Source organism: Corapipo altera, unplaced genomic scaffold (genome assembly GCF_003945725.1).
Source record: "Corapipo altera isolate COAL_440 unplaced genomic scaffold, ASM394572v1 47, whole genome shotgun sequence".
Classification (NCBI taxonomy): Eukaryota; Metazoa; Chordata; class Aves; order Passeriformes; family Pipridae; genus Corapipo; species Corapipo altera.
In genome coordinates this window covers 206,482-234,176 of record NW_020884897.1, presented here as the reverse complement: position 1 = coordinate 234,176, position 27,695 = coordinate 206,482, and the positions used below count along the sequence as shown (strand labels likewise).

Sequence of the window (27,695 nt, the reverse complement as noted above, 5' to 3'; positions counted from 1 at the left end):
CAGACAACCCCAAGTAGGGTGGGAATGTTGAATTGCTGGAGGGCAGGAAGGCTCTGCAGAGGGATCTGGACAGGCTGGATCCATGGGCTGAGGCCAATGGTATGAGGTTCAACAAGGCAAAATGCCAGGTCCTGCACTTGGGTCACAACAACCCCAGGCAGTGCTACAGGTTGGGGGAACAGTTGCTGGAAAACTACCTGGCAGAAAAGGACCTCAGGGTGCTGGTTGACAGTGACTGAACATGAGCCAGATTGTGCCCAGGTGGCCAAGGTCAGTGGCATCCTGGCCTGTATCAGCAATAGTGTGGCCAGCAGGACCAGGGCAGTGATCACCCCCTCTTGGCACTACTGATGCTGCACCTCAAATCCTGTCAGTTCTGGGCCCCTCACTTCAAGAGAGACTTTGAGGTACTGGAGTCCAGAGAAGGACAGCAGAGCTAGAGAAGGATCTGGAGCACCAGTCTGATGAGGAGCAGCTGAGGGAGCTGGGGTTGTTTAGCTTGGAGAAAAGGAGATGAGGAGGGTCTGATAACTCCATCCAGCTGCCTGAAAGGAGGTTGTAGCAACATAGGGATTGGTCTCTTCTCCCAGCTAACAAGAAATAGGACCAGAGAAAATGGCCTCAGATTGAATCAGAGGAGGTTTAGTTGGGGTATTAGGAAAAATTTTTTCACTGAAAGGGTTGTCAAGAGTTGGAGCAGGCTGCCCAGGGAAGTAGTTGAGTCACCATCCCTGGACCTGTTCAAAAGACATGTAGATGTGGGACTTAGGGACATGGTTTAGAGGTGGACTTGGCAGTGCTGGGTTAATGGTTGGACTCAAAGGTCTTGAAGGTCTTTTCCAATCTAAATTATTCTATTTTTTATGATTCTATACCTCCATTTGTAGAATCATATTTGAAAGTAAGGTGTATTGCACTTCAGGTAAAACATATAAATACGTTCTCTTGGAGAATTCGAGACACGGAAGACATGAGTTTTCAAAAGATTTTACATTATTGAACACTGTAAAAATTTAGTTTCTTGAATTTAAAAATCAGTTTCTTGAATTACACAAATTTAGGCATGTTGCATGAGACACAAACCTGGCAGGTTTCAGGTTAAATAAGTCTATACTGAGAAGGTGACATTTTTGAGGGTTCGTGTCTGGCCTAACTTGGAAAGAAATGCATCTCTTACAATGATATTTCCCCTCTCTTGAACAATGATCCCCTGTTACAATGCCTGTTTTTGTAACCTTGTTCTAGGTATAGATCTGTTGGTTATCAATGAAGTGGGTGGGTACTTCTTGATCCCATTCTGAAGCACCTTTTACTTTCTTGGCTCTGAGCAGGGAGTCTGGACACCTTTCAGAATATTCTGCATTCTCTTTAAGCCAAGTGGCTACACAATAGGCATTGCAGCACCTGGTTTTACAGGTGATTGGAAGAGCACTACAGAGAATTTCTATATTTGCTTACCTTTGAGATCCTGAGTAGTATTTTCAAGGCAATAATTACTTGTGCTTTTTACAAAGTACAAGACTTCTCAATACCAAACCCTAGATTTGTAGCACTGTATTATTATTGTGACCTATTAACTATTAATATACTGGATTTAAAAGATGCAGTTTATCTTTTTAGCCAAGTTACAGGCTTGCAATAAAGACAGAGGGAATGATTGAGAACCTGGTGAAAAATTTGAGTAGTGAACATGAGGAGCTTCAGATGCATTGTGCAAGTGCCATATTTAAGGTAATTTTATTATAATCAGTGGATCAGAGCCAGGATTAGCCCCTTGTTTTCATGTAGTTGTCGGTTTTAATATTTCTTAATTTCACTATTTCTCTAATATGTAAGAAATTACTTTATAAAAATGTTGTGAATATTTTAACTGCATATTTAATATTGTAGTTAAGTTCCTGCTTGGTCTTCTTTTGTACAAGTCCTAAATTGCGCAGGTAGCCAGTGGAGAGAAGCCTCTTTGGATTTTTTATGTTTGTTTGCTCACAAAGTGGACAATGTGACAGTATAAGCGCTGCTGCATATACAGTAGCAGTTTACTGTCAAACTCTCTTAGTGAGTTGTTAGCATATTCAGGTACTTTAATACAATATTTGTTTTATTCTGTATTAGATTTTACTAGTTACAATGTAATACAGCTAGCTTTTGAAGACATAATTTTACACATTTTTATGTAATGTATATATTTAATTGTTTTGTATAGTGTGCAGAAGATAAACAAATACGTGACCTGGTTAGACAACATGGAGGTCTACAACCACTCTCTGTTCTGCTTGATAACTCTGAAAACAAGAAACTTCTGGCAGCTGTGACAGGAGCAATCTGGAAATGTGCTATCAGTATAGAAAACGTGTCAAAGTAACAATTTAATTTTATGAGCATTTATTACATTATTGTGTTTTGATTTTATGGGCCTCTATCTTTTTCAAAATCGTTGTGTCATGGTTCTTCAAAAACATTCTTTATAATCAGTTGGACTTTCAGCTTAGGTTTCATAGTACTTAAAAAACTGCCACCTGACCTCATCAGGGCACGGTGGACAGTGTTCAGATCCTAGAATGTTAAGAGTCAATGGAGACAAGCGATGCCTCTAAAGAATAGCTAAGACATATAGCTAGACTGAGTCGGGAGGTGTACTAGCACATACTAAACATTTGATACATGGACATATGTGATATCCTCTCTCCTCCATGTAGCTTACAAGCTGGAATCACTGCTGCATGGTAGACAGAGTTCTTAGTACACTTTAATGTCTTACATCAAGAGAGACAGAGAACAAATGATGTCATTCTAGGGTAGATGTCTAATACGTATTAGAAATATATTGGAATTTAGGATAGTTAGTCTCGATGCTGCTCTTCTTGACTACAGAAGGGTCTAAGGAAAGTAGCTTAGTCTGGAGACCCAGCTTCTAAATGAGTGGAATTAACTGATGAGAGTCCTACCATAGGTACCTACAACCTCTCTGTACCAAGGTCCTGAGTAATTGTCTGAGAATGTGACAACATGAGTTATCACCCTCCACCTTTCATGGAACAGCTTCATGATTGAGAATACTCGATGTCCTCATCTAAAATTAATTTACCATATTCATGCACCTTGCCTCAAAAAAAAGCTGGCTCTGCTGCATATGTGCTAGGTTTCCTAGAAGTTATGCTGTTCCGTACAAAAGAATGCAAGATTCATATGTTAGAAAGAATATAAGTAAGAGGTAAGCTCTTCCTGCAGCCCTCATTTTAGTGTACTAAGCACAAATATAGATAAAGGCTAGATAAAAATTATGAACATTTCCACTCTAAGTGTTTACATTCTGGCTTTTTTACTGTACTTATTGAGTTCCCAAACCCACAGTCTTTACATCTTCTACTGTTGTCCTACTGCTTTTTGCATTCTTGATTGTATGGTAACCTAACTTCGCAGATGGGTATGTCCTTCTTTTCTGTGGGCTTTGGGTATCTGCACAGAGGTATCCTGATTTTGGATCAATCAATGATGAGACAGACTGAATGGCTCTCTACCAGTAAACTAAACAGGGCCAAACCTTTCAGGTTTCAGGTACTATGTTAGGATTATCCGTACTGTTCAACTGCCAGCACAGTCCCTTACACAGTTTGGCCTGTGCCAGCAAGCACTGTCCCAGACAATGCCCAGACACTCCTTGGGAACAGTGCAGGCAACAGATTGTTTCCATTAGGCAGAATGGGCGAGGCCACCCTGAGTTGTGAGGAGAAGAGATTTTAGCCATATGGATGCTATGTTGTGCTTCTCGTCCTCAGGGCTAGAGAATGAGCCCTTGCCTGTTTTATTTATTAGTATAGCTGTAGCCAATAATTCTGTCCAAATGCAAACAGATTTTTGTTGGGCTACTCACATATCTTTGGCAAGTGCTTGGTGCTCCACAAAGGTTACTAGCCAGGCACAGCTCCAGCTGAATTCATGTATTATGTAGTGCTGAGTCTGAAGCATTAAAACTTTGTCCAGAGTCAAGATGGGAGGGCACTAAAGAAAAGGGAGTGAGGTGGATGTGAAAACACCTAAGTAGATCTGGAGGGATAAGCTTGAGTCTGGCATGAAGCTGGAACTAACAAATCCTGCTGGTTCCTGCAGGGACACTTAATTACCTTCACAGTGCTCCACAGTATTTCCTATACCTGAAGCACATTGCTGAGGTGATGTGCTGACTCAGCAGTGAGCTGATACAGGTGCCTGGGCCTGTCCAGCTCAGATTCCAGTTCTTCTGCAAGGAGCCGTTCTGCTTCTGGACACAAGATGGCCCGAGCCAGCAGCTCTGTCACAGTGCAGCCTGCCTGTTGCAGAGCCAGCTCCTGTCGTTCCATCTGTGAAGCAGTTGATGTGCAATGCAGAAAAACTAGCCAGAGAAAATCAGTTTGGTGGTTTTTGTTTTGCTTTGTTTTTCTTTTTTTTTAAATTACTTGCTTACTTTATTGCTCTTTTATTCATGCTGTTGATGTTTACTCTGGAAAAAAAATGATTATAGGGATACTTCCAAGTTATAGTGAACAAAGAGAGGAAGATTTCCCTTTAAGCAAAGGTTTGGATAACCAAAAAAGAAAGTTTCTCGTTTCTTAGTTACTTTAATTGTTATGCTGATAATCCAGTTTGGAAAGATTAATTTTTATTGAAACAGCTCCAGTCTGCCATAAAAATCTCAGAAATATTAAATTTTTTTTTGTATGAAAGAAAAGCCATATGTGCAACTGATTCTTGGAAAATACAGTTTTTGTAGCTCAAGTAGACACTTCCAGAAGGTAGGGGCTGGGAGAGAAGCACAAATGAGAACTCAGTACCCTCAGAGAAATTATCTCTGATAATTAGATTAGATACAGGTTAGATCTAGCTTGATATACCAAGTGAAACTGTCAAGGTGTGTCAGAAAATGTATGAAAGGAAGATACAGTATTTAAGTGTAAATAATTCTCTTAAGTTTTGAACAAAACAAACTTAGAAGATGATTCTAGCACTGAGGAAAACATCCTGTTCTGAAAGATTGACTTCTGAGGTTTAGCACACATTCTTTGTAGGATAGGACCTCCAGGATTTTTAAAAACCATATTTTTGATTTACAGTACCAAAAGTTTTATGAAGAATGAGGAAAGTATTAATATAGCAATCAAGTCAAATTTCTGTCACCTTATTTCTTAATTTCAGATTGGAATCTAACACAGTACGGTAGAGGTGTACTAGACCTATGGGTCTGACCTTAGGAAAATGCAATGTATTAGGCCTGAACTAAGTATAGAACTGCTCAGGGTAAACTCTCTAAAGGCTCGTGATCCTTTGGTTCAGAGAGGTGGAGAAGGGTCTGGTAGACCACTACTCTAGCTATTGTTAACATAGCGGGAAAAAGTACTGAGGTCAGGATAGCATAGTAATTGCCAGTCCTCTGGTTTGTTTCAGCTATTTATAGATGTTGCATCCACATGTCAAGGTTTAGAAAACGCTCAAACTACTCAAGAGATTCCTAGATAAATAAATTAGAGAAATGTCATGAGAAAAGTAGGTTCTACGTCACACTTATTCTAAGTGATTGGAATGGCTTACCTGTATTAGGATTTCTTCAGCAAGATGATTTTACATACAGAAATTAAATATTGTACTTCAATAATAATGATACTTTAATTATAAAATTAAATTTATAATGGTAACATACAGAAAATAATAACTTTGTGTTTATTGCTGTCGTTTAGATTTCGGGAATATCAAACCATAGAAACTCTGGTAGGACTGCTTACTGATCAGCCTGAAGAAGTCCTTATAAATGTCGTTGGAGCACTGGGAGAATGTTGCCAAGAGCAAATAAATCGAGGTACTATCCGCAGATGTGGTGGAATACCACCTTTAGTGAAGTTACTAACTGCAACGGATCAGGCACTACTTGTGAATGTCAACAAAGCAGTAGGAGCATGTGCAACAGAAACTGAAAATATGATGTGAGTTATTACTATATATAGCATTTTAAATGTTAAAAAAAAATTAGTAATTCTGATGCAAATATAGTCAATTCTAATCTGACCTAAAAGGATATTTTACTTTTTGGGTTTTTTTCAGGATTCTGTGGGTTAGTTACAGCCTCCTGTAAATGTGCTGTATAAAAACATTATTAAGGAAATACATATATTATATATATATATATATATATAGCTTTTGCATTTTGAGGAAAACGAATTTAACCTTTATTAAATTGATTTTTATTAAACTTAAAATTCAAAATTACAAAGCACCATTTTGAAGTGCTGCATGATAGGTATGTATTTTGCCTTGTCCTTTTACGTCTGTTATCAAATCATAAATAATAATCACAAAGGCTAAATTAGAGAAAGTTATTCTAAAAAGGAAATGTGCCCATTTACTGTTATGAAAATAAATTTTTTGAAGTAGCATGCTTCTAGTATTTTGTATTTTGTCCCCTTCCATCGTTCCTTTTGTGAACTTGGACAGTTTTGGACCCTTTTCTCACCTCTTATTCCTTTGCAAAACCAAAGAAAAAGGATGTCTTTTTACTGAGAGAGTTGTTCCTGTCTTTGATTTTGTGGTGTAGATTTGTATAAGTTACAAAGATTCTTGAGTTTTATGATTAAGTGTTCCAGTTAAATGTTGAGGTCGGCATTTACTGCACTTACAGTTCCCTTACAGGGATATTTACTTCAAGATTCTCGGCATATTGCCCTCCATATACATAAGGAAGGTCAGAAAGAGAGTTTTATTAAGCTCCTCCTGTTCTGATTTGCATAATTCACTTGATATTCATATAGCAGTGCAGGGGATTCTTTTCCTGAATAGGGCTTTTGTTTTCATGCTTTGGCTGTCACCCAGTGGCAAAAGGCTGGATGGTACACAACTGTAAACATGGGTTGTATGAGCAGTTAGCCATGTAGCATAAAACTATAAATAAATGAAATCACTTTCATGACATCTCACTAAAAATCAGCCTTTAGTGTAATGTATTAACCTAACAGAATTAGCATTGCAAATCCTGAAAAACTTAACAGAATTAGCATTGCAAATACTGAAAAACTTAAATGCCAATAAATATAAATTGATATTTATAAAACCTCAGACATACTCTAGTACTCAGAACTGTCACTTGTAGTATCCAGTATGGATAGCTTCATACTGGAATGTGTTCAGTATAAGCATAAAAAAGAATACAAGTTGCTGTTAAAATTGTGATAGAACAAAGTCCAGCTTATTTTTAAGAAAGAGAGAGTACAGGTTGTTTGGGACAAAATTTTATAGACTTTGTGAAGAGTGAACAAAGGAATAAAATTTGGTTCGTATAAAAAATTCTCTGTTGGAGTTGTCAACTCTAGAAGGCTTTTTAAAAGTATCTTAAAACATTAACAAGTAAGCAAGATCTTGAGTATATTCTAAGAGTAGAATATACTTTTTACTACTACAAAAAACCTGTTACACAAAATTTATTATTACTAGCAAGCCTGTGGCACATACCTGATGTGTTGTGCTAGCTAGGCTTGTAGTACTAGAAGAGATAATGCTGCTCCCTTCTCCCGAAGTGTGATTCATCCCAATGGGGATAAGTTTGATACCAACCCAGCAAATTTTTTAAAAACAGTGCTTAGCTAAAACATTGACAGCAGTGTAACTGTTCACATGTTTAAATGATTTGCTTGAGTGCTCTACCTCTCACAGGGTTGAGAGCACTTAAAAGCAACAAAGAAAAAAAAGTACATCTATTCCTCTCCTTTCTCCGCCTCTCAGACCAGTACAACAGAAGCTGAGATTGTATCTCCTCATCCAATGTGCTCTCCTTTTGGGGAAGAAAAAGTCACCAAGTACATAAAGGATATACACACACAGTCTGTAGTATGACTTTTTTCCGTTTACAGAATTTGGGCCCAAAACAATAAGCAACCTTGTTAGAAACTACTGTGGAGTTCAGTCTCTTTCTGTAAACATTTTCTGAAGTTCTTAACCAAAAAGGCACATCTGAACAAGGATATGGAGATGTGCCAAGATTATCTTCTAAAAAGAAGCAAAGCAAAGCAACTTGAAGCCTACAAGTGTATATAGGCGATGAGAACTTTCCATTGCAGGTTGATACTTAGCTGTTTATGGTCTTTCTTACTCATCTAGATGGAACCCTATTATATTCCTCATTTCATAATCACTTATTTCTCAGAATGTCTTGATGGGTTCTAGGTGAGCAGTTCTTCTCTACGGTTAGCCTTTATGTTGACAAATTTGGCTGGTTTTGAGGCTTGTTTTCTTTGTCATGTGGTACAGACAGGCTCTGTTTATAGGGTTACTTTTTTAGTTTGGCATTACAGGAATTTTGAAAACTATGATGATTTTTCTGAATTCTGCTATCATTGACTTCCATAGGTACTAGAAACCTAGAAAAAAAAGCAGAAAAATATAAAAGTAGGATCTCATAACGATTTAGAATTTTCAGATATATTCTTACATTTCATGTATGTTTAACAAAGTGTGGGTTAGAAACTAGATATTCAGTTGAGCAGTCTTCTATTTTGAATGTGGTTATTTGTGCAGCAGTAGGTATGTGGAAACCATAGAGACCAAGTGTAGGGCTCACATAATTTCTGTGAATGATTCAAGGATATGTTATGAAGAGGATGGGTTTATTATAAGAAAAAAATATTATTATGGATTATAAAAACCTGAGAGTGTTCTATGAAGCAGTGGAGTTAAATTCTGAGGGAAATGCTGTACAATTATCTTATGTTCCATGGAGGAAGCCTGCACTGATGAAGAGAGACTAGTAGATAAGCATAAGTGAATCTACATCTATGTGTGTTTTGTGTATTTTATTTCTACCATTTATTGCAGCCATTTCTGGCTGACACTATAACTTCTACAACTGCTGAATGGAAAGTACACTAGTGTTACTTTTCTGCACCAATCCTTTACTTCAAGGCAACTTCAAGCAATTAAGTGATTCTTATTTGCTCTATTGAGCTATTTAAAATAAAGAATAGCAGCCAGCTTCCATCAGAGCCAAAAATAAGTTGACTTATCTTAAAAAAAACATAATTATGTGACTGAACTTTCTTACTCTTATGTGGACAGCATGAAGCTGTTCTCCATGCTACACTGCCATGACAGAGATGCTGCAGTACTTTTTTTAATGTATATTTATCTTTTTGAGGAACTTTTTGTAATTATTCTTTTTCTCTTACTAAAACCAAAGGTCTGGTGCTTATTCTTTGACTGCCACTTTATTTTCATTTGCCTTCTCCATTTGAAAACCCATAGACTTCATTGCTAGTGTTCTAAACTGAGGGTTTAGAATATTATAAACTGAAATGTACAGTTATTTTAGCCAAACAGATGGAGTTTGAGTCATTGGTATATAATACTATTTATCAAAGCAGTCCACAGCAACTAGTGAAAGTTTTAAGGAAAATGCTAAATTGTGGTTTCAAAAAAGACGAGATTACATTCTGCCAGATTTAAACCCTGTAATCTTACCAGTGAGCACAATACAGAGTCAGTATAACTTTGTTTATTTACATTTGCGTTTGTGGTCTTAATTGGCAGGCAATTAAACTAGAGTTCTCAAAGTTTTGGCAAACAACATTGTAACAGAGAAAGATGATAGATATGACAAACAGATGTCTAAGCTGCGTGTATGTATGTGTATTTAAGCAATTCATGTCAATGTTACTACTGGAAATGTTCAATATTAAGTTTTAATTTGAAATAGAAGTACTATTTAGGATTAACAGCTTTGCTAGTTTCAGATATATTTAAAAAAGCAAAGTAAATTGTTAGAATTGTGACCCATGTCTTGCTCATGATGTTCAATGTTTTCGTGATATCAAGATTCTTAAATAATTTGAAAAGCCTGTGTTAAGCAACTTTTGCCTGTGAATAGACAACAGAAGTCAACAAAAAAATATCTTGTTAAGTTATCTACTCTGGTCAGATAGCAAATACCAATTCCGTGCAATACTAAACATTCCAGTAATCTCTGAAAGGGTTTAACCACATTAAAATTTTTTGCCCATAAGACCTATTCTATGTACACCATACATCAGCGGTTCTGTGTGGAAAGCAGGAAGATGTTTTTGGTCATACACCTTGCAGTTGCCTTTTGGTAGGAGTGATGCCAGCTGCATATCCCTTCACCTCTGCTCTAATGGTGTCTGGCCAGCACAGGAGCGCCTCTTCACTCCAGCCATTTCTAACTGCCAGTGCAACTACTTTTGGTTATTTTGAGGAGCAGAATAATCTACACCTGTTCTAAATTGTATCAGTGATCAAATCAGATCAATATATGATGAAGTACAGAGCTTTGAATTACTAGAACTGGTCCAGTTCTCTTGTGAGATGGCTCAGTTGTGTGAAGGAATAGAACCACAACAGTGGGCTCTTGCACTGGAGCTCCACATATTTATATATTGTTATGTACTTATAGTGAAGCACCAGACAGCAATTACCTACAATAAAGTTTATATTTCTATTTTAGATGAGTTTCATGCCTGTTAAGATTTTGACTATTAATGATAGTGTCCTGTACTTTAGATACATTACATACATGATGATCAGCTATTCTATAAAGCACTTAAATATCTGAATAATTAAGTGTTAAACATTAAGATTTTTATAACAACTAAATATCATATTATGTCAAATTTTATGAGTTTCCATTCAGCTTTCAAAAAAAATGTTATGCATTTTTATTAAAAAACCTGTGTTTTAACAGTCCCATGAGTGGTTGCTTACTCTGGATTTAACTGTAGTTTAATTTTATCATCAGAATGTCGACAAATTATTATGAAATATATAATTTAAGTGAGTGAAACCACAGAGTGAATAATGTGCTAGCTATGGATGAATACAGAATTGAATGCCAACCAAAGTATATTTTATGGTATATTTGCTTGTATTTGTTGCAGTAAGCACCCTCCTAATTATTATAATACATTTTGGGAAGAAAATTAGATACGAAAACTGTTTACAAAACCAAATCAGAATACTGTTTAGCATTATGCCATCAGAGCTGAAATTTTCAAGATTACGGGTCTATTTTCTTCTCTCTTTCTTGTTTATTTGTAAAGAAACCTGAATGTGTATTTTTGTCAGCTTTAAAAAGGGATTTTCACATAGGAAGGAAACTAATGTCTAAGCACTTTTATAGAGGAAACATTTTTCAGGACCATTTATTTTAGTGTTCCCTTTGCTGTTAAGGCAGATACGCTCATTCAACACCCATTTTCTTCAACTGCTGGGTGTGCAGTGAAACCACAGAAAGATAAAGTATTGAACTCTTTAGCAATGCTTTCTTAATTGGCAAATATATGCTCTCAGCGAGATGAAAATAAAAGGGTTTGTACTTGCATAGTGATTACACAATGATAATTCTTCCAGAATGAGAATTTAAGAGCGTCATTCTTTTTGAGTTAATCTAGTGTAACTGTGAGAAAGCAGTACTCAGTGATGAACAATGTAATTCGGAGATTCTTTTCTTTTGCCTGTAGTGTTTTCTGGTTTGATTTTATACATGTTGAATGGTCAGAGAACTACACTTAGAGATATTCTGAGATGGGTTGTGTGGCATCTAAGACAACTGGTCTTTTTGGTCTTCAAGCAAAAGGCAAAATTTTTCTTCAGAAAATGACAATAGGGTGAGGTTAGTTTACCTTGAAACACTGAAGAGAAGACAAGAAAACTGAAAAGAAAATGAAAGTAAATTGAAAAGGAAGCTTTAAAAAATGGAAAGGAAAGGTAAATCAGCCTAGAGGTTGTTTTTTTAAGTGTGGTGGAAAAATCTGAGCTCAGTGTTTGGCTTCTATCTCTTGATTTTTATATACTGGTTGGAGCTGGGTCATTTATATTTAGCCCCTCTTGGGAGGAAGTACCTCATGTTGGTATATGATCAGTACTCACTTGACTAGAGAAGAGATTCATGGGTTCGTTTTTTAATTAATTCCAATATAGGAAAAAATGCCTTGTGCTTTCTGAAATGACAGGAGACATGTTAAAATTCCTTAAAAGTCTTTGGAGTTTGGAGGGATTTCAAAGTTTGTTTTGAAGCTTTTACTTGAGTCATCCTTACTATGTGAACATATATGTGTAATTGTGTAGTTCATGATTATGCTGTTTTATTTCGTTGTGTTAAGACTTCTGAATTTGTCCTTTGCATGATTTTCTTGCAGTTGATTTGGAGCTGAGCATGTAAAATAAGCTGTACTAAAATTGGCAGACCTTAAAAAATTTACAACGTCTTAGTTTAACCATAGCTTTGTGCAAAAAGTGTTATTTTGAAAAACATAGTTGTTTAACCAGTTTGCATGAAAATGTTATGAATAAAATCCTTTCTTATTTTAGACAGATCACATGTCCTTAATTATTTTTTTCTACTCCAAATGGTGATAGGATTACATACAAAGTTCATTTTATAATTAGTTTTAAAATTTCCTGGCAAACCATATATAATGAACACAAATGAGACATTTTATCTGCTGTTTTGAAGCTTGATCTGTATTTCAATTTATCTCACATTTACAATGAAAGATGTAAACACATTGTATGCAGCTGAATTTTTTACTTTTGAGGTTAGACAATGAAGGTGTACTTGCTTTTCTTCATCTCCAACTCATCTGCTTTGAGTTTAACGCAGGGTTTTTTTAAAAAAGGTATGTTAGTAAAGGCTATTAAGTTTTGGTTGACCTTCCTTTCCATTTAGGGTATTCACTGGAACCTAATGTGAAGTTATGATCCCCAAGCCTGATTGATATGTAAACATAACGCAGATGGTGTAGAGATGATTCTGCTGATAATTCATTTCTCAGCTACTCATGAAGATACTTTGATTACAGTGTGTTTAAGTAATTATAACATAGCGTTCAGTGTTGGTCTTGTTAGTAAGGAGCACATGGGAAACAAGTTACACATTATTCGTGCCCAACAAAGGATGCTCTGTGGTGTGACCATTTTAATTTCTAATGCTAGATTAGAAACATAGTGTTTTAAAATATGTCATAGAGCAAGGTAAATACATTAAACATAGACTGAATAAAAAGTTAAGTACATAGTTTTGGGCACAAATATTTGTTTTGGAAAGTATTTGTTACTATATGAAAGAAGCCAGTATGCTGGAATTCAGATTTCACTTTACATGCAGATCATTAAAAAGTCACATGCTTGTTTTCATGTTTATGAGTCCTGGTTATAATGTAGTTTACTTTATCTTCTGTAAGAATTTTGAATGACAGTGCTGGAAAAAAGAAAACATTAATGAGATTTGTGTAGAAAACATTCTGTCTTTATTTGTTCATGCTCATCTGCTATAGTAAGCACTGTTTACTGAATATGTTGATGGTGATTAGCTGACAATAAAACACAAGCACTTGCATAAAGCAAAACAGTATGTTAAGATCGTGACAGTGTTTGTTAAAGCAGTGTTCCAAACAAACTGATGTAATTTGAGATTCAACATTGTCCACTCCATAATTAATTATCTCTTTTTTGTTCTGTTCTGCAATAGGATAATTGACAGTCTAGATGGAGTTCGCTTGTTATGGTCACTGTTGAAAAATCCTAACCCAGATGTTCAAGCAAGTGCAGCTTGGGCTCTTTGTCCTTGCGTTGAAAATGCTAAGGTGAGAAAGTATTGAAAGTAACAGATTTGTTATATATATACACACACATACAGTTTTTATATTTGGATCATTTCCAGCAATAGTTTGCTGTTTGCTACTTAGACTCTCCTTATTTCTTTCTGTTAACTGCTTAAAAAACATACATATTCACTTTTCAAAAGTGAATAGTCCTCCATCTAGTGCTCATTATATAATATGTTTTGCCTTTACAGTGTTTATGGTATTTGGAAAATATATTTTAATAACTTACCAGGATCTAACTTACTGTTCCCAAATAAAGCATGCTGAAAACAGAAAGCTTCTACTCACAGGCTATGAATAGCACAGGTAGTTCTAGTTGTTCTCCACTATGAGGTACTTCAGCTATGTCCTCAAGAGACCGTCATTTGATTTCAGAGCATATTTCAGACTCAGTGCCAATGTAATCCTTAGGTTTTCTGCTGAGACTGCCAACAAAAAGTGCCAGTTGTGAATAGTGGTGGTTGTGCAGGTCAGTTGTGCACAGAAAACTGAGCTATTCATGTATTTCATGTGAGTTTCCAAGTAGAGATAAAATGGTGAGTAAAAGCTGCAGATCATCTTCTGTGACTCCTCCCACTGACCTGTGGTAGAATAAATGGGCAAGGTTTTGTTTCCCGTTAGAAGTTTCCTACAATACCAACTTTATTCCTTAATCCTTGGACAATAATAGCTTCCATTTCTAATTTACTCCATAATTGATGCAACTTTAGCATCTACTGTCTATTCTAACACAAATATATACCCTTCTACATATAATTTGAGATCTTGACTATGTAAAGAGTGAAAATTCCTTCAAAGTGCTAGATATCCTTAGCATCCTTTGAAGGCAGTATTTCCTGTTTGGAATTGAGCACTGTTTGGCTGCTATTAATTTATATAGATGATTTGATGTAGATACAGTTGTATGAATAAAAGTATTGTGAGAATATTTGTTCTTGATTTTTATAACTTAAGAATTTTGTATTTCTTCACAATGATTTCTGCAATGGCAGCTTGCCATTTTTCAGACTTGCTGGTTTTTCTGAATTGTATTTTCACCTTTTTTTTTTCTAAATGTACACTCTAGTATAATAAAGTTTTTTTGGTATCTAAATATACCTACCTCTCTCTTGAACAATATTGCTATAACTGAATGTTAAAATACTACTTGATCTCCGTACTAAGGTAATACTTACTATGTATAAGATTCTGTGACCTGCAGAGTCAGAATAGAACTGCACATTGCTAGAGTTTCTCCACTAAAAGCACTTTTTCAGAAACTAAGGGAATAGAGGACAGCTACTGAAATTATAGATTACATGGATTTTTTTTCTTGTTTTTTTCCCCAGGATACTTGATGAGTGCAAGCTATGTACATCCTTAGTGTAGCTATCCTCCTTTCATCTCTCTTGGCTGCCTGCCCAAATGCTAATCTGTGACCCCACAAAGAGTTCTTTGTGTGAGCCTGCAGCCAAGTGGCACACTGAAACAAGCCTACCAATAATACCCTTTCCGCTGACACTGAATAGAAAGAAATATGTATAAAGCAGTGATTATAGCCACAGTGTGGAAGTACAGCAGCTATTTCTATCTAAAGAAAATTTTTTATTTTTTGTTCAGGGTTAATATTATTCAACAATTTGCATGATCTTCCAAGAAGCAGTTTGGTTTACGCAGTGCTTGATTCAAAACCAGTAATAAGTGTATGACTTTAAAGGATTATGTGCATTCTGGCTCTTCCAAGCCTGAACTTGGGACTGCAAACTGTGTTTCAAATAGCTGTGAGCATGGAATCTGGATTTGTTTTCTTTCTGTGTTCTTTTGTGGCAGCTGTAGTGGTTCTCTTCTGTGTTATGGAGGCTCGCAGATGAAACTGAACTTGTTAATAGTATCAGAAACAAATTTTTATAAAATGTAATGCAGCATCCATTTTCCCACATAGACATTTTCTGTACAAGCAATTTAAAAGTTATTTTTGATATTTATAAAATCTTAGAAGCCAATCAGTCTTTCTAAAAGGGTGGTTATTGTCACAGCGCATGAGTACGTGTTTCTCTCTCATGCACTTACTCTCGTTATAATCTGTTTAAGACTGGGGGGTCCGTCGTTGCTGTTTTACCATTGGGGGATAAGAGTCACAAAAGACCAAGGCTTGAATTCTCAAGATGTTTAGATGTTTGTCAGTTTTGAGCTTTTGGGTCTAACTGGTTTGCCTGCCGTTAGGCAATTAATTGCAAAAGGAGAAGAATCCAAGTTCCCATGGACCTAGATTGTATGTGTTGACAGTCACATCATGGTAGCTGTTTCAGAGTGCTTCCCATGGAATAGAATTGTATCAGTATGATATAGCTAAGTGATATTGTTTGTTACAGCAATATGATAAAGTTCAGTGATATTTGGTCCATAGCAGATCTATGACTTTTTTAAATAGAGGATGTAAATTGTACACTCTAGTACATAAACTGTAGCTTTGACAACTGTAATATTAGTTTGACATCAATCATCACTTCATATGCCAGCATTAGTTCTAGATATGTTTAGCCTGAAGAATTCCTTGTAGAGTGAAGATCTTACTGTCAGTGATACAATTTGTTTGGTAGACCTCTCCTGAGAAAATTTGCATAGCACCTGAAAGTGCTAAATGTGAGTTTTAGACAAATATGTCATGGTTTTGGATAAAGTAGTTCATACATTTCTTTAAAATCTAAGACATAAAGAGACAAGAATGTAATTTATTCAAAGGAATTATCTTCATAGAAGCAGATTCTTATTAATTAGTTCCTTACTTCCAAAAGGAAACATTACTACTGTAGGCACATTGGTAGTGACAAAGTGTAAGTGCGCTGTCCAAGAAACACAAATGATTATGAAAAATGGCTAGGAGAAGTCTACTGAACTCTGTTGATGTTGGAACAGCAATTTTTGGTTATGATGCTTCTTTGAAAAACAGTATTTGTAATGTTCTCCCAACGTACATCAGCCCAAACAGAAACATTTAGAGAAATTCTACAAATATGTTGTTTGGGCTATTATAAAAATCATCCAAAGGCATTGCGCCAATAAGAGGAACACTGCCAACTTGAGTTTGTATGAAAACACCTATTTCCTTGTGGAGTAACCTTCTACTAGAATCTTTAAATAAATTTAAAAAAAAAAAAAAGTTGAAGAGGTTTATTTTTCTGTCCTCATATTTATTAGAGTTTTGGGTGCAAACATTAGAATAGGAATGGTAACGTCAGGCATCGAGTTTTTCTGTCCTTTTCTACTTGCATATCAGCTTTCAACTTTCAGTTTTAGCCTTTTTATAGCTACAGCTGTAAGGCTTTCTTAAAGAACCTCAGGAAGCCATCTATGTATAGAGTCTGTAAAAGTAATGTAAGTAAACAGACAGAAACTGGGGGTTTGAGAGACTAGAAACTTATTCTGTTTTCTTAAAATGTACTTGTAAAATGACATTTCACACTTTTCTAATAAATTGTGATTTCAGCTCTGCAGTGGAATATCATGGGTGTGATGAAAGATCATCAGCCATCTGAAGTTGTCTGTGAATTTCATTCATACAGGGAAAGAGAATGTCCATGCTGACACATGAGAAACCAAAACCCAACCAAAACTAAACCAGGTTTAATAGGGAAGGGTAATGAGATGGGTATGTGTGAAGGTCAATTAGTCTTCAGTCTTGCAACAGTATTATATTCTGAGGAAGTGACTTCTGCAGCCAGCAGTCTGGAGTTAACCTGTGGGTGGAAAATATGCTGCTGATGACCTATGCTATGTAGGATTCTTACAAAGATTTTGCTTGTTATGGAAATTTTAGCGTAACCATATGTATGAAACTGCAGAGAGCATTTCTTTACTAAAAGTAACAAAGAAATGTACTTGAACTTGGAAATTCTTCTAATATATAACAAATAGTAAAATTATTTGCTGTTTTAATTAAGATGCTTTCTTTACATATTTTACTGATTTAAAACTGTAGTGTAAAAAAATAATCATGCTCCATACTGCACACTGCTGTTAATTTGTTTTATATTTTTAAAATTTTGCTTTAGCAGTACCAATACATTTTTGTTTACTTACAATTTTTTGGTTAAGCCTATAATGTCAAAATTCCCTACTTGCATATGTACAGTTTCTTTGTTTTCCTTACTATGCTTCTTGCAATTCTATACAGAAACCTTGGCAGTTCAAGGTTACTGCTCTTACTGCTCTCTTTCCATTTTCCTATTTGTTTTCTCTAGGAGTATAGTTTTTTTACTTCAATCATCCCTACTTCTCTATAGTTGCTCTCATTTTATGCAGTTTTTAACCCCTGATATCTGGATTTAGACCTTCCAAATTATAAGAATTTGTTATGAACTAAACTTTAAAAGCATACTATAAGGGAGACAAAAAGGAACTTTTGGGTTGCCCCTCAAGCCTTCCTGAGAACCAGGGTCCTTGGAGATTTAGGATACCCAGGAAGCCAGACCTGGCTTGGTGAATCCATATCTGACTGCCATGCCTGCAGGGTACATGCAGAAGCAGCCCATCCAGTGACTCTTGACACAGGCTGCCTAGTTTAGTGAACCAGCTATCAGGAGTTGTCTGGGCCTCCTGTAGACATGTTGGAGATCCCAAATGGACAGGAAAATTGCTCTGAGGTCCTTAATGTCTACAAATACAGGAGTTCAATTTTTGTAAAACACATAAACTGAAAGCTGTGAAGCAAAGGGAAAATAAGGGTCTAACCTGTATCTCCCTCACAGAGGAGCCTTGGGTCCCAAGTTCCATGCAAAGCAGCTGCCTGAGAGCTTGGAGACCATGAGAAGCCAAAAAGCTCAGGAGCTCCTGGAGACCTGGCTTTCCAGCTGTTTGGCAGCCCATCAGGCAAGAAGTCAGGGATTCTATGAAAACTAGAAGCCAAGCAGCCTGGCAGGCTACTCACCAGCCATCTGGCTGACAAGAGAAAAGATGAAGAGACACACTGGTAATTTAGCCTGCCTTTCTGCCTGGTTTCTGTCAAAACTTTTCAAGAAGTCGTTGTGTTCTTATGGAAGGTTTTGGTTCCATTCCATTAGCATTTTCTGATGGAATACTGTTCCACTGGAAAATATTTGACCAGCTTTTCTTGTAGCTTAGTTTATAACAGCTACACATGCTAGTCAACAGCTTGTCATGTAGCTTCTGTACTTTTAAATCAGGCTTGCTAATTGTATTTTATAAGTCTAGAAAAGGCTTAAACCCCATCCTCCTCCAATTCTTTTTCTCCTCCCTTCTCTGTTTTTCCCTTTTGTCCTTCTCACTCTTTTCCTGTCTTTACCCTCTCTCCTGCCACATGGGACTTCCATAGATCTTTAGGCAAGAAAAGAACATGGAGATCATTGTTTCATTTACTGCATAATATAAACCATAAAATTTAAAGCAATCATTTTATCTAGTGCTGAAGCTTTTGATTGAACTAAAACATATTTTTTACTCCATGCTGCTTGTTCACATTCTCACTGGTCTGTGATGGTGAGTGGTAAAATATGATATGATTACCTTCTTAAGTGCCACTCTATTTCATGGAACCATGCCAGAGTTGCAAAGACACAAACAGTAACTGTTATAACAGTTTATTAGTTTGTGTTGTCACTGCATTGATTGTTTAGATAGACCATCCTCAGAACATTCCAATAATGCTGTCTTATACCTCTACAATACAAAACTACATAGCAGTGATGACTATCTCATAAACGTATTAATAATTATAGAAAGCTTTTTTAGACGTGTTTGAATTCAATTCAATCTAAAACCAATGGAAACAATCTTTAGTTTTTCTGGTTATTCAACATTAGTTGTTTCTCATACTTTGATTTTTAAAGTGCTCCTCAAGATAATCTAAAAGAATTGTGGCCTCAAAGGACTTTGATATTAGTAGTTCCACTGCTTTGGTGAAAAAAAAAATTAGGATTTTGGCATTTACCCAGGACTGAACTTCAGGTGTAGTCTGCCAGATTAAAAAGTAAAGAAAACAATAGACCAAAGAACTACTAAAAGTTGCATTACTGAATATGTAGACTTGACTATTGTTGAAACTGTCAACAGAAATACACTTGCAAAGCATTTGACTGTGCTATGATTAAATCCCTAAAGAGCCAGGAGTGAGGAATTCTGCTCTTACAGGCTATAGAGTAGTATTGGAATAATCTTAAAGTGACTCTGCTTTGTTGCTATGGCTTTAGCTGCTTCAGTGAGGTAAAGAGGACAAGAAAATTCTTTTTGTTGTCCACTCTTGTTTTCCCAACACATTGCATTTGTCCAACACAGAAGAAAAGTTATGAGATGTAGTGATCTCATCTTACAAGATGTTTCTTCATCTGTTCTGCTACAGTGGAAGCCTCTGTACTGTATAAGCAGGAAGAAAATTAATCTTTAAATAGAAAATAATATGATTAATATTACTGTAGAGTTATTTAATAAGAAAATTTGATAGAAGCTTGCCTATATAAACTGGGTTTATTTTCATTGAGCAGCTATAATGTAGAAACTTCTGTTGCATTTCTTTAATTTGAATTTTAAATTGGTTTGTGCAATAGGATGAGAAGTTATTCAGTTGGCAATAGAGAATGGAAATAGGCAGCTTCCTTCATTAAAGGAAAGGTAGTTTAAAGATGGCTCTTGATAACTAAAGTTTGTTTGCACAGCCATACCATCACTTTTTTGTGCAAAAGCAATTCAATTTGACAAATTAACTTTGACACCTTAAGCTTTTTATGTTGTTCTAAGAGTGAAATACTACTTGTTTTTAGTAGAGAAACTTTTATCTTTCAAGGGGAATATTTTTAAAGATAAACACAATGTGTTTTTGTAATACAGTGTTTAGCTTTAAATCTTTCAAATAAAGAAAACAATATTCACTTTGGAAGAAATAAGAATGGAAATAAGTTACAAAAGAATCCAGTAGTTCTTCTACAAGAACTGTATGTCTCAGCTTAAGACTGATGAACTTTATTTACTTAATGACAATAAACACAAAAAAACATATAATATGATGATGAGGGAACTCAAAAATCCCAAATGTTCTCCTTGTATAAATACTGCAAAGATCAAATGTTTTTTCCAAATCTGTCTTTGTGTGAATACCATGATAGTTTCTGCTCTTAATTAAAAAAAATGTGGAAAGCTGGTCTGTCTCACAATATTTCTGCTTTTGGCTGAAGCCAATATAGAAAAAAGTGAAAAGGGAAAGTTAACTAAGTTTTGTTAATAGTCATGCAGTTCAGCAAGATGAAAATATGTGATTAGAGTAGTGGGATGAGGCTTTTATTAGCACAGCAGGTAACTTTACTGGCCTCAGCATCTATGCCAGATAGATTATCTTTTTTTACTGCTTGAGATTGCAAAATCCTCCCTATGAATCCAGTTTTAAAATAGTATGTATCACGCTTTCTGAGGATAAAAATTTTGCATTCAGCTAGTTAGAAGATGTGGTCACATGAAGTCATGAAAAATTCTGTTATCTCTTCCTGTCTTCTTCAGCCACTTAAAATATAATTTAACAATCCATACTTCTTATATGTCACCTCAGGTTAAATATTACATTAGAAGGTATAACAATGATGAAGATTTAAAATTAAGTTATTTACTGTTAATGCAGTAAAGCCTCTTCCCTTTTTCAATTTTTTTTAACATTTTTATTGCTTCTTTGAATGTCTTTGCGATTGGCCATTTACTTTGTTCGGCTCAGGAAATATTATTGTTAAAACAGATGTATTCAACCTATCATTAACACATGCACTCAGATGTATACAATAAAATTATCTATTTTATTGCTTATCAGTGATTTTATCAATATTTTTCTCTAGAAAGACTATGTCTTAGATTTTATTCTTACCATGCCATTTTTTTTCCTGCCTAATTCTACCTGAAAAGCCTTGTTAGGACAACTAAGAAATAAGATTTTGTCACAATAGGTAAGGGAGGGGGGCACCTGGATAAAACGTACTATGGGTAAATATGAAGGCTTAACACACACTGATAGCTGGACATTACAAACCCTTTGGGTTATCAGACAGAGTAAGTTGTTTGTCAATTAATACAGAAGATAGAATTTAAAGATTGTATTTATTTCTATTTGAAGCACAAAGTAAAAAACTATTTCTGAGGTAATATATTATTGTAGTATATTATTTTTCTTCTCTTATGATAATAAAAAAGGTGTAGATGAAAATGCCTGACAGCACTTGGAAACTAAAGTCACAAAGTTACTTTAGACTTTATACTATGAGCAGCTATCTGATCATTAATACAGGTATACTCAAAGAACATAGATTCAAAAGAATTAAGTCCAGAGCTCTGCAATTAGGGGCACAACTTCATATAATTTCTCCTTTAAATGTATTTGACGTATGACAATTGTATATAACAAATACACATATTTGAGTTTTAAAAAAAAAGTAGAAATTTACTGTACAAAGCAAGTATGTGGTGTTGCCAAATGATACAAAAAAGAGATTACATTAGTTGTTTAAATTTCTTTGAAAAAAAAGAAATCTTGTACATAACATAACGGGGTTTGAAGCTTTCATTTCAGTCCTTCTTTCAGCTCATTGTTCTTCGAATTTCTTGCCATTTTGCTTTTCTCTTTTGTCTTGCACAGACCACCAGACTACACCCACAGTCACATTTGGGAAACTTTCCTGACATGTGGTTTCTGCAGTTTCCCTCTGCTTTTCTTCACTGGTAGAAGGTTCTATCCTCTTGTTTAGCTGTTTTCACAGATGATTATTAAAACTCTTTTCTTTTACTTACTACTGGATTGTTTATACATTATCCCATCACTTCAGTTGGACTGTACTCCTTTACAAAATGTGGAAAGTATAAGCTTGTCAGAAGAAAACTTTAACAAATAGGGTTATAATCACCTGGAAAAAATGTGTACAGGTAGGAAAATACAAAATGTACATATTGGTTCATTAAGATGAGATACAGGCTATCTTACCTCTTCGTGGAACATCTCTCAAAAGCAGGAATAATAATACACAGATATCTGAGCTGTGCAAAAAAGCAGAATAATCTTCAGGGCCCCTTTCAAATCTTAGACACTGTACTGGGGCATTTACCTGTTGAACAGAAACCTTTCTCATCTGCTGAGCCAGTACTTACGCACAAGGTAATGCGCACTTCTGTAGTGACTTTCAAGGAATGCAAGTATATATAAAATATCTCATTTTCTTTCTTTTTCCGTCACTTAGCTGCCTAGCCCTTGAATACATATAGATAAGAAATTTGTGCATGTAGAAAACTTTCTCTGTAACTCTACCTCCTTTGGTCAAATTTTAAAATTTCAAGACAAATATGAAAACTGATACTGAGAAACAGTGTTTTTATTCAAGTGATTGTCTGTAGATGCATTTACATGGTGGTATGCATACACTAGCAATGACAGAGGAACATTTATGCTAGTGTATCCACGGGAAACCTACTTTAAGCCCACCTGCCTTTACGTGCAGCTCACATGGTAATAGAAGTGGCAGAGCATTGCCTTTCCTTCTCTGTTTCTCTCAGTTGCTTTTCTGAGCCACAAAACTATGTTGTCCTTCTCCTACATTTCAATTCTATTTTAATTTCTATAAGGACTTCTGTTATTTGTTCATTCTGGGTTTTTTAAGGACTTCAGCTTAAAGTTTTGTCTTGGATACTGCCCTTTTTCCATATGCCGTGGCATCTGGTTTTTACCCTCACACTGTATGGCTTTAACCTATCCCTTCCAGTCTCAAGATTTGTACTGCCTATGGCAGAAAATGTTTCATTCCCAACATGCCTACCCACTGCTTTTGCTTTCTGTGAGAAGGAAACATCACAGCTAAGAGTTCTGTTTCACGTTTAGCCCCAGAACTAAAAGAAGATGAGCTGCAGCATCTTCTGAAATCTTTATTTACCAAGTCCATGAGTAATTTGATAGATTTGCTCAGCAAAGCTAACGCATTACAGTTGGACCCTACTCTGTATCTATTTTGTAGTCGATAGTTGATATATTTTCTTAAGGATTCCTGTAGGAACAGAAGACTTAAGTTAGCCAGAATTAAGTAATTCGCTAGTTTCTGTATTTATTGGACAAAGAACTTTAAAAGAACTACTCATCTTTCCAGATCCACATCTGAAAGGTTGAAAATCTAACAGAAAATGTCTGGCTAGATTATAGCTTGTAAAAAGAAGTTCTGATAAAACACAGGTATCTATGCTTACTATAGAGGTCCACTCCACTGATAGGCCCTTTGAAGTAAAAATGGTTATTTCTCTAGGTTATGTTGCAATACTGGAATTTCCATCCAACCATTTGTTAATTATTATATTTACAATGAAGTTTCTGAAAATGCTGCTGCATTTTACAGTGTTGTCTTTCAGGTTCTGTATAACTAGGCATCCTGAGAACCCCTTCTAGATGGTTGCTGGCAATATCTTGCTTAGTGTTACCCACAGATTGAGTAAACATGTTAAAAATCATTCAAAGTAGTAGATATTTTCCCACTATGGCATTGGTTCTGTCCACAAAGAAACTGAAAATAGATCTAAAATAATGTAATCTTAAATGGTGGAACATCTTACCTCAGAGAGAGATATATTTCTTTTCAAGCATCTCTGTTTAACAGAGTGCAATGAATCTTTGTGTACAGCATTGGTCAGTGACTGTGTAACTTCAGAATCTGTGCTTAAACAAAATTTAGATTTATTCCCAATGTGCTTTTAAGGTACATGAAGTACCTTAGGTGCTGCATGTCACTTTATCACATACTACCAGTTCCTCTTTGCTTGAGGCAACCAAGTGAATCCCATACCTGTTAGTTCAGTCTCACAGTGCCAAAACTACTGGTTTCTAATTTACATATGACATGTAAAGATGTGCTTGATAATGTGAGTTCACTAATAAACTCAAGAGCATGAGAACAGGCAATGATGTGTCAGACTAAAGGTTCACTAACACAGTATTCTGTTTCTCATACTAGCCCACAAGGGATGGTTAAGAAAAGGTAGAACAGGGCAAACTTGTAGTCTTGGTTCCCTTCCCAGACTGCTCTTCCACCTTTAAGAAATCTGTGGCTCAGGAATTTTCTAAATCAGAGGGAATACTTTCATATTGAATAACTGTTAATGGATTTTTTTTCCCTGTAATTTGTCTAATATGTAAACTTCTATGAGCCACTGCAGTCCTGCTCCAAGGACTTCCAACTTCTCAACTGTGCTTTGTCTAAAGATAACTTTGATTCTGAACATACCACCTGCTAATTTCGTCTGATGCTCCCAGTTCTTCTCCAAGAAGAGAGATCCCAGTGTGCCCTTTCACTCTACTTAAGATTCTGTACACCTGTATCACACTGGTCCTCCTTTTTCTCTTTTATCACTTTGAGTGTCCTAGTTCGTTAGTCATTCCTTCTACAGAGCAGTTCCCTACCCCAATTATTCTTGTCTTTCTCTAAATCTTTTCTGATTTTATTATAACTTTTTCAAGATGGAAAAAATGGACCAGATCTGATCACTGTATTCAAGCTCAAGACACACTCTTTTCTATATAATTTCTAAGGGCATACTTAGACATTTTTCCAGTGTAATTTTTATGTCCTTTAGTCATATTTTACGTTGACTTTTCATACTCTGAGGTGCACCATGGCTCTTTCAGAGTAGCTGTCATGACTTGTGTAACTTCCCCTCTTAAATATACCTAAATACTCGTTTGCATAGGTACAAGAAAATAATATTATCACTCCTTTGTCTTAACTGTCAGACTTAACGTAGGAAATAGAAGACACTATGAGAGTAAACAGGAGTGCCTGTTGCTGTGTTAGATGTGTTATTGATCTGTCTGGCCAGTATGATAACAACCGATAAAGGAGATTTGTACCCTTCTGAAGTGACAGCTATACCTTGTGGTATAAAAAAATGATAGATACCTTTATTTAGGCATTGGATTTCTGCCTAGATGGTGGTGTGTAAAACAGTCAAACTCTGATATGTCAATCAAAAGAGCTTTGAGTTCCAAATTAACCATATTTCTTGGTGAAGGCAACACAGCAATAGCTGCAGTTTTGAATAAATATGTCATACCAATCTCTTTTTTTCAAAGATTTGCATATAAATATGTATTGAATATTTAAAACAATACTTATTTTGATTCTCATTTAGGATTCTGGGGAGATGGTTCGATCCTTTGTTGGTGGTTTGGAACTGATAGTCAGTCTTCTAAAATCAAAGAATAAAGAAGTTTTAACTAGTGTATGTGCAGCCATTGCAAATATAGCTAAAGATGAAGAAAATTTAGCTGTTATGACAGATCATGGAGTCGTCCCTCTGTTATCCAAACTAGCAAACACAGTAAGTAACATCTAAATATATTATACAAAGTATCTGAATTTCTTACATCAGACTGCATTGTGACCAACTAAAAGGTTATGGTAACAGCAGTAGCTTTTGCAGCAACTACAAGGAAGAGATGTAGAATCCTTCCTGTATGAGATGTATATTGGGCATGAAAACACTCTGTGTCGGGTACTAAAATTGCTTTGGAAGATGAGCTTCATTTTAATAGTTTTTGTTGTGGAATATTGCTTTTGAGAGATGCAGCTGCCATATGAAGAAAGCACAACGGGTTGAGAACACAACAAATCTAAACATGCAGAGAATCTCAGTGATGGGTCTATATTTTACATTTTAATGCTATCTTATCTAGTTTCCAGTCAGTACAAAAGTACCTTTGAAATAATGTAAAAAGTCACAGCATTTCCTACAAAAAGAATATTAAAGAGACTCTCCTAGCTCTGTGCCTTACAACTGTCTCCAGCAGTTAAATTGGGACGCCTTAATGATATTTGAGAATACAATTCTGTTTTCCTATGAATTTTCTGTTGTATTGTATTGACTTTAATGTCTTATGTTTTTGTCTTCTTCAGAATGATAACAAATTAAAACGTCACTTAGCAGAGGCTGTTTGCAACTGTTGCATGTGGGGCAGCAACAGAGCTGCCTTCGGAGAGTACAAGGCTGTGGGTCCTTTAGTGCGTTACATGAAGGCAAACGATCCGTCAGTTCAGAGAGCTGCAGCTCTGGCTTTATATCAACTTTCAGAGGAGGCTAGCAACTGTATCATAATGCATGAAGGTGGAGTGGTGAAGGTGAGATGGAAGGTTTTTCTTATTTGGGGCTCAAATTATTGAAGAGGTTTGGCCTGGTCAATTAGCCAATTAGTGAATTAGGGATTTTAGTGCTAAAGATATTTCAACTAAGTTGTTGTTGGGAATGGAAGTACAATATGGACATTTACTTAACTCTGACTAAGGCTGGTAGTGACATCACACATCACCATTTTGTCATTCTCAAGTGACATTTGCAAAAGAAGCTGGGTTATCTCTAACGGATAGCTGCCTAATATGGCAGAAAGTCACGTAGAAAGGGAGTGTAAATGCATTTGGGGACAAATTAAGATAGAATAATACAAAGGCTTAGTTCAACTTGAGCTGTTTCAATGAATTCTGCATTTACATTTAAAAATTCTTATTTTAGGAGTTAAGCGTGAGCACATTCTGCTAAGACCTTACCGTACAAAGAATTTTTGTCTCAAAAAGATTTTTCTAGCAAAGTTTTATCTCACTAGTTGAAGCCAGAAGAGTTACTCCTTTGGTACAGGAGAGATGAGCATTATGACTGTAAAGATGGAGATAGCAGGAGTTCTCAGTTGTCATAAATTCCCTGAAAGATTAATTGTATGCAGACTTTTCATTTTACTTGATGTTCAGGTAAATGTATTGACAGTAAGAGTTCACTTATGATGCAGTGTTATTATTAATGTTGATTTTTTGCCTGCACTTATGATAGTGCACTTTATTGTGAGTGGTTTCAGTTCTGGCATAGTTAATGGTCCTGCATTATCATACATTTATCTGTAGTTGGCTTCAAAGGATCCACTGGTCAAAAATATTTAAAGGCTCAGTTTAAACGCCAGTACTTGGACTTACTCAAATCTAAGCTATGCTTTTAGTGCTGGAAACTAACACCTTCCCATCCCAGTTGCATTATACAGGTTAAATAGCACATATAAGATATATATAGCACATAAACGGGATATATACAGTA

The 27,695-nt window shown here is 35.7% G+C and overlaps 1 protein-coding gene across 3 annotated transcripts in view; it reads left to right on the top strand.

Moving 5' to 3' along the window:
• Positions 1-27,695, top strand: part of ARMC4 (armadillo repeat containing 4) — a 79,029-nt gene that overhangs the window by 28,301 nt on the left and 23,033 nt on the right. For all 3 annotated transcript variants that reach the window (XM_027648522.1, XM_027648524.1, XM_027648523.1), the window contains exons 14-19: positions 1,621-1,731; positions 2,204-2,358; positions 5,709-5,951; positions 13,493-13,607; positions 25,752-25,940; positions 26,516-26,737. In XM_027648522.1, coding sequence (XP_027504323.1) covers positions 1,621-1,731; positions 2,204-2,358; positions 5,709-5,951; positions 13,493-13,607; positions 25,752-25,940; positions 26,516-26,737 — 1,035 coding nt within the window. The remainder of the gene's footprint in view (positions 1-1,620; positions 1,732-2,203; positions 2,359-5,708; positions 5,952-13,492; positions 13,608-25,751; positions 25,941-26,515; positions 26,738-27,695) is intronic.